Genomic DNA, 8,105 nt, shown 5'->3' on the forward strand with positions numbered 1-8,105 from the left:
AGGACCCCCGGAGACTCTTTCACATATTTTTTTGGAATGTGATTTGGTGAGATTTTTGTGGAGGTCCTCTCCTTGGCATATTTCCATTTCTGATTTCTCCTATATGTCTACTTCAGAATGGATTCTTGCTATACTCTCCCCTATGGCTATTTTTGGCATTACCAAGGTTGAAGTTAGGAAGTTTCAACTTTTTGCTGCACTTATTTTGGATATTGTTTGGAGATGTAGGAACCTTCTTATCTATGAAGGGGTGCAGCCTATCCCCAGTAAAGTTTTCTTTGAAGTCTCTAGCTCTTTTAATAAGCATCTTTCAGCTTGGTCAGAGATGGCTCTTCCCTCTTTGTGGATCCCTCCTGCTGCTGGTTGGATAAAAGGCAACTTTGATGTTGCTGTGAAGGGATCTTTTGCAGTTGCTGCTGCTGTGCTTAGTGATGAAAAGGGTGCTATTGTAGGTGCTGCCACGCAAAGGTTAAATTGTCCAGATGCCCTTCGAGGAGAGGCCCTTGCAGCCTTGCTGACCACTCGATTGGCAGCCTCTTTTGGTTGTAATTTTCTTTCTTTGGAAGGAGATGCTCTTCTAGTGGTGTTAGCTATTAATAACCCTTCCCTTTTCTCTTCTTGGAATTTTGCTAATTGTATTTCTGATATTAGTGTAGTTTTAGCTCATTTTCAAAGTTGGAATGCTTTGAAGGTTTCACATAGTGCCAACTTTCGGGCACATGCTCTAGCTAAATGGGCCGCTTCCCATCTTGTTTTTGGAAGCATTCCCACAGGATCGCCTATTCTCTCTTCCATCCGGATCAGAAATGGGAAAGATCCTCCCATGTAGTCCTTTTCCTTCATTCAATTAAAAAAAAAAAAAAAAAAGGGGACCAGCAGTACAAATGGTGCAATGAACTGGCCTGAGACAAATAGAAAATATATATATATAAGAAAAAGGCTTTTTTTTTTTTTTAAAAAAAAAAAAAAGAAAAAAAAAAAGAAAAGAAAAAGACCAACCGTGCAAGTCTGCAACTGTACAAGACACAATATAACTGTTTTTATATTTAATTATTTATGAATTTATATAGTTTTTGTTTCATATTTTAATTGTAAATTTGTATAAATATATAATTGTAGTTATTTGAGATTATGGAGAAAAACAACGATTTTATTGAACTCCAATCAAGTTCTAAATGACTTCATATTGAAGTAAATTTAGTAAATTTGTCCAGAGATCTTTGCTTAAGAAAAGAAAAAAATGTGCAATTATCGTCCTAGTGATAGAGACCAAATTTAAAGAGCATATCTATAAATATGAGCTTCTCATTTTTTATATTTAATTTTTTTAAAATATTTTTAATTAATTTTATTTTGTTTATTCATCAAAAAATGCCCCTTGTGGGGGAAAATCCTAGATCCGCCACAGCATATACATATAGGTGGATGAAATCCCCAGTGTGGTGGTTGGAGTTCCAAGTACTGCTAGTAAAGTGAGAACTTGGGGTTGGAGTCCCGATCCCCTATTACCCCTAGCACGGGTTAGAGTCCCTTATCTATCGAGAGATTGGAGTCATTTAGAGTGATGCCTTGCAAGAATAATATACAAATTATGTAACTGTCATTAATAATACTACAGTAAATCAATAAGCCTTATACCATTGAAGTTGTGTGACTCACTTGTTTGCCTAAATAAATATAATATTGACCATCGTTGACTTGGTGCAGAACCCTGCCTACTTTGTGATGTAAATCAGGAGGAAACAACTATAATATCTCTAACAGTTTGCCTCCTAATGTGATGTTATTTCGAACACAAAATAAAAGAAAATAAGTGAGAAGCAATACCTCGAACAACACGTCTCCAGCAATTGCACAAGCCACAAGAGAACAAAAGAAATAAAAGAAGATTAATGAGCCATGCGTGGGACCAGCCAATCAAGAAAGAAAGAAAAATAACAAAAGAAGCACAAAAGACAATTTGTGTCTTTTGAATTAAACGTGGTTTCAAAGCGCGGCAATACATTAAACTTAAGAAAGTCTATTCTTTGAAAATAGAACAACAAGATGCACCGCTAACGGGGGAAAAGCCAGACAGAGCCGCAGAGCACCAGAACGTAGTTCTGAATTTGTTTAATCACATCAGTTTTTTATTTTATTTAAAAAGAAAAAGAAAAAAAAAGAAAAGAAAAGCGAGAATGAAATCCTTTCTTTTCCCTTTTCACTTTGTGTCGTAGAGAAAAAAATTCTAAACCGGCATTACAAGTAAGGAAGCGAATCACAGCATTGGCCTTCAACATGTTTCTCATTGGTTACAAAGGAGGGCCATGATCATTTGATTCGTTTCCTTTGATAAAAAACATTAATTCTCAAAGGAAATAAATAGGTTTCCATAATCCAAAGCAATTTTATTCTTTATGAATTTTAGAATTCAATTGTCTACAACATAGTATATATATTGGCAAAAGATTCTAAGCCATACATTGAATTAAATTCAGAGTAGGGTTATTGTCGGAATATTAAGTATATTATTAAATCTTTTTTTTTTTTTTTTTTTTATCTAGAGTTTAAATTATTGAGATAATTAATGAATTAACATTATATCAGAATAAATGTCCTGAGTTTAAATATTATCTATGTAATTTAACCCCTCTATATATATATATATATATATATATATATATATATATATGTATATATATTCCTTATCTTATATCAAGTCACTTGGAAACAAATGAATTAATTTATCCAACCATTTTTCATAAGAGTAATGCTAGCAGAAATCACTAAAAAAAAAAAAAAAACAAAGTTTAGACTGATGGTAACATGCATGGTGCTGAACCAACAAGTTATACTTATACTAGTGCTTGAGGATCTTGGACAAAAAAGACATCTATGGGACCTCCAAAAAGGTAGGCTTCCAATTAACGACGTCCAATGTTTTTAACTTTCTTCCCTTTATCGATGGTTATATATATAGAGGGCCTAATAAAAACACACTTAATTAGCTACGCACCCATCTTTTTCTTGAGTTTCTACTTTTTGTTGCACTAGATGGAGAGCAAGCCCAATGTTTCTAGCAGCTCTGTGTCCGATGAGAATGTGATAGTGAAGCAAATTGAGGCCACCCATGCCCCAGATGGCCGAGACGTTGATGCCAGACCCCTTCTCTATCTTGTTGAGGACATTCTTAATCGTGCCACTGATCTCAATCCTGATGCCATCATTTCAACCGTACGTATATATAATTAATGATAATAATCCTTCTATGTTCTAATGTTAATTTATTTTGATTGAGATACTATATCCTCGTTGTTTAATTTACTGCAGGGTACCCAAACACACATTGAAAGCTTGGAGGAAATGACCCACCAATCTGCTTTCCTTGCCATGCTTGATTCCCTGTCATATACAATTGATCGAATTTCCTGCGAGGTATTAATAAATACTATACATGCAAGTTGTCATTTCTGATACATGATCTATATATAATAATACTTTCCCACGTACAGATTAACACTTTGAAATAATGTATGCATTGCAGATATCATACAAGGCTAGCGCTGTGAGTGGAAGTGGAACCGATGCACACCAAACCACACTGTCGATATTTAACATGCTAACAAACTATGTATGGGATGCTAAGTTGATGCTGGCCCTAACGGCTTTTGCTTTGCACTATGGAGAATTCTGGATCCTTACCCAGATTTACTCAACGAACCAACTTGTCAAATCAGTAGTGCCGCACCTACCTATACAAAATGTCATAACTGAGCAGGCAAGCGAACTGAAACCCAGTTTCGATGCACTTAATGATCTAATCAAGGCGATATTGGAAGTAACCCAGTGTGTAGTTGAGTTTAAACAACTTCCATCCATGTATATCACACCGGATGTACCTGCATTATCCTCCGGCAATATTCCAGCTGCTGTGTATTGGACCATCAGGAGCATCGTGGCCTGCGCAACCAAGATTACTAGCTTCACTGGTTACGAGTATGTTTTTCCCTCCATCCAATCCTAAATATTATATAAATGTTTATTAAACAGTTCCTGAAATGTTATACTTGGTAATTAATTTACAACGAAGCTAACCAAAATTATTTATTAAAGACATTTATATACCATTGCTGCAGGTTTGTGATATCCACCACAGAAGCAGGGGACTTATCCACCCTGGCTCACAAGCTCAAAGACATACATGACCTTCTTGAGAAGCAGCTGGAAATGTGCCACCAATACATAGGTACGTAAATGTGTTACAAACCATTAATGCCATAAAACAAGAAGCATCAATATTTTCATTTCGATGCAGAGGAGAAGAGGGATGAGGAAGCTTATCAGACGCTTAACAAACTGGTCTTCGAGATGATCCACATTGATAACATGAGGGTTCTCAAGGCCCTGATTAACCCTAGGGATTATCTGCAGCCGCTTGTTGACCGTTCCACCAAGCAATTGGTATGTTGGCTCTCTTCCCAACACATACGTACTTCCATTAGCGTTGCTTGAAGATTTAATTTAAGTTGCCAGAAAATATACAAGTTTCTGAATTTTTGTAATTGTTTGGAAAAACCAGGTTAACCTTGACGTTCTTAGGAGGAAAAACGTGCTATTGGTCATTTCAGGCCTGGACATCTCGGAATATAATGAGCTTGAACTTCTTCAAGAGATTTATGAGTACAGTCTCGAACGAACGACGCTAAAAGGTCAATATGAGTTTGTGTGGATACCGGTTGTGGACCGTTCGATCGAGTGGACTGATCCCATGCAAAGACAATTTGAGAGACTGCAATCTACAATGAAATATTACGCGGTGCAACACCCTTCCTTGATAGGAAACGCATCGGTCAAGTTCATCAAGGAGAAGTGGCACTTCAGGAATAAGCCTATCGTTGTGGTGTTGGACCCTCAAGGAAAGGTGGTGTCCCCCAATGCAATTCGCATGATGTTGATTTGGTTACACAATGCCTTTCCTTTAACTAGTTCGAGAGAAGAAGCGCTCTGGAGGGAAGAGACTTGGAGGCTTGAGCTTCTATTCCCGTCTGAATTGGACCCAACAATGCACAACTGGGTTAGTACGCATATAAGCTTGCAATAATAGCTTTTTTTCACAACAGGATTAACTGCATTTTATATGTTTCGGATCTATTTACTTACTTTTGATGGATATTTAGATGTTTATTTTCAAAATTACAAAGGCAAGACAAATAACTTGTTTTATTCAATCTCTATCAGGCCGGTAAAGATCGATATGGAAAGGGAAAAAAATAATATTTTTTTTCTTAAAAAAAAATAAATCGTTATCTGAGTTATGGTCTAAGTCTAAGTCTTAAAAAATCTTGTGTTTGTTTTTTTTTTTTTTTTTTTTAAGATAAAGAAATAAAGAAGGCTCACTAAAGGCACCAAAATCGAGGGTATAAGTTATTGAGAGTTGTATATACCTAGATTTAATATTTAATTTGTACCTATTCTAATTGTTATAAAAAAGTATGGCTCATTTGGTTCGCGGATTGAGTATTTCATTAGGAAAATGAATAGTTATTACTAGAAAAAAAAAAAAAAAGGAAAGTGGAATGAAATAGTCATTCCTATTCCTTAGTTTATTAATAACATATGTATTCTAATTGAAGTTAAACCAAAACTACCAACAATCCCACACTTCATGAAAAAAAAAAAAAAAAAAAAAAAAAAAAAAAAAAAAAAACTCATATTAAAAAAAAAAAAATTACACTCATATTAAAAAGAAAAAAAGGGAAACCTAGAATTGCAAGGGGCACCTCGGGGGTCCACCCCAAGGTGCTCCGGGGGTGGACTAGGTCCTGCTAGTGGGTGGCCGGTCACCCCTTATAAATTCTAGGTTTTCCTTCTTCTTCTTTTTTTTTTTTTTTTAAATAAAAAACAAATTTTAGGGGGTTAAAATAAAATAAAAAATAATAAGGGTTTTTTTGAAAAATCTATTTCATTTCATAAGAATAGTTATCCCACTCATTTTTGAGTGAAATAGCTATTCATGTGTATATGAAATTAATAATTTTCATGAGAATAACTATTCTAAGGAATATTCTTCAAAAAAAAAAAAAAATTATTATCAGGAATAGACCCCTACCAAACAAAAAAATGATTATCTCATAGAAATAGTCATTCTATTCTAGAGATTTAGTCATTCCATTACCGGGGTCTATTCCTGGAATGGAATAGATTAATTATATATAAAAATTGTTAAACCCTTATCTATCTACTTATATTATATATTAATTAATAATAGTTGGGATTTGTGTCTGTTTCTGTTTGATAGGTTAACGAAGGAAAATACATTTTCTTGTATGGAGGGAACGACATCGAGTGGATTCGAAGATTTACACACTCAGCACGCGCAGTTGCACTGGCCGCGCGCATACCCTTAGAGATGTTCTATGTGGGAAGGAGCAGGGAATGGGAGAAAGTCATAGCAACAATCAAGTTGGAGAAGCTAAGTTCTTGGGAAGAGCAATTACAAATGTTGTTCTTCTGGAACCGCCTTGAGAACATGCTGTTGTCGAAGAAGCAACTAGGCAAGGCTGACGACGACGTCGACCCCGTGACACTTGGGGTAAAGAAGCTGCTTAGCTACGACAAAGAGGACGCCGTATGGGCTGTGCTGGGAAAAGGGTCTAGGATTGTGGTCAACAGTCATGGAAACACGGTGTTGCGGACCTTGTTGGAGTATGAGACATGGAAAGCGAATGTGGAGTTACAGGGTTTTGATGTGGCTTTCAAGAACCACCATGATCACCTGCTTATTCAGGCTTAATTAATTAGTGTTACAATATATTATTCATAACAAATTTGATAAACCCCATATAACAAAACATTGCATCAAGTTAAATCCCAAATTAACTTCTAGGATTTGATAATGCTCAAAAGAGATCAATCCCAAATTAGGGTTTCTTGGACAACACATTTAATGCACTAATACACATAAAAATAAAAAATAATAAAAAATGTGAACATGCACATATTCATTGTTAATATATATTATGATATTTAATTTTAAGGTTAAATACTCTTTTAATACTTTGGTTTTAACATTTTTTTTTTTTTTTTCACCTAGGTTTCATTTTGTATCATAAATGGTATATGTCTTATGGCTAAATACGGAGTTAGTACCTCCGTCTATATTCCGTGAAAAAAAACTAATGGATCGCTATGTCGATCAGCCCAATAAAAAACTAAGCAAGCCGTTGTCCTATGCCCTAATAAAAAAACTAAACATAGACGGATGTACTAACTCCGTATTTACCCATAATACATGTAACATATGATACAAAAAACCCATGTAGAAAAAAAATAAAATACATTAAAACTCATATACTAAAAGGGTATTTAACCCTTCATTTTATATTATGAGATTGGATTTCAGATATTTAATTAAGGCCTAATTATAGTCAATATTCTTTAATTAAGGCCTCTAATTATAGTAAATAAGCATTAAATAAGGGAAAAACATTCTTAAACAAAACCCATTTCCTAACTTTAGACGTTCTATTCTTGGGAAAAATGGAGATAATGAAAATAACAATAATATTCAATTACGTTGTGGGTAGAGATTTTTTGGGCCTTGAGAGCCAAAATTCCAATCAGAAATTAAAGGGACAACAATAAATTTTGATCTCTAGTTGCCAATTGGATCATTTGCATTAGATATGGATTGCTTTAACATTCAATGCTAATGATGCTACACATGTCCTAATGTCCACACGCATGCATCGTAAAGAAGTTATTCTAAACGTTCAAAATATAAAAATTAGGGTTAAGTACTTTTTTAGTACTTCGGTTTGCACTTTTTTTTTTTTTTCCTTAGGTCTCCAAAACAGTCAAAAATGGTACCTGACCTATGGGAAAAGACAAAATCAATACTTCCGTTAGTTTCCGTGAGAGAAAATTAACGATATGCTACGTGTCACTTACAAAATATGCCACATGTCCTAAAAATTAAAATAATAATAATAATACAAAATAATAAAATAATAATAAACCTAAAAAAAAATTAAAAATTGCATGGGGTGGCCAGCTACCCCCATTTTGGCCATTGCGGGTTCTCAAGGCCGGTGTAACACCCCGATCTCATATTGGGAAGATGAGAA

The 8,105-nt window shown here is 34.7% G+C and overlaps 1 protein-coding gene across 1 annotated transcript; it reads left to right on the top strand.

Annotated features, from left to right (window-relative positions):
* Positions 1–3,033: 3,033 nt before the first annotated feature.
* On the top strand, positions 3,034–6,772 carry LOC132181856 (protein SIEVE ELEMENT OCCLUSION B-like). The gene is made up of 7 exons (XM_059595087.1): positions 3,034–3,213; positions 3,310–3,414; positions 3,524–3,975; positions 4,116–4,225; positions 4,295–4,440; positions 4,559–5,053; positions 6,278–6,772. Exons 1-7 carry the CDS (start codon positions 3,034–3,036, stop codon positions 6,770–6,772), a joined length of 1,983 nt encoding a protein of 660 aa, XP_059451070.1.
* The last annotated feature ends 1,333 nt before the right edge of the window (positions 6,773–8,105 follow it).

This window comes from Corylus avellana, chromosome ca5 (assembly GCF_901000735.1).
Source record: "Corylus avellana chromosome ca5, CavTom2PMs-1.0".
Lineage (NCBI taxonomy): Eukaryota > Viridiplantae > Streptophyta > Magnoliopsida > Fagales > Betulaceae > Corylus > Corylus avellana.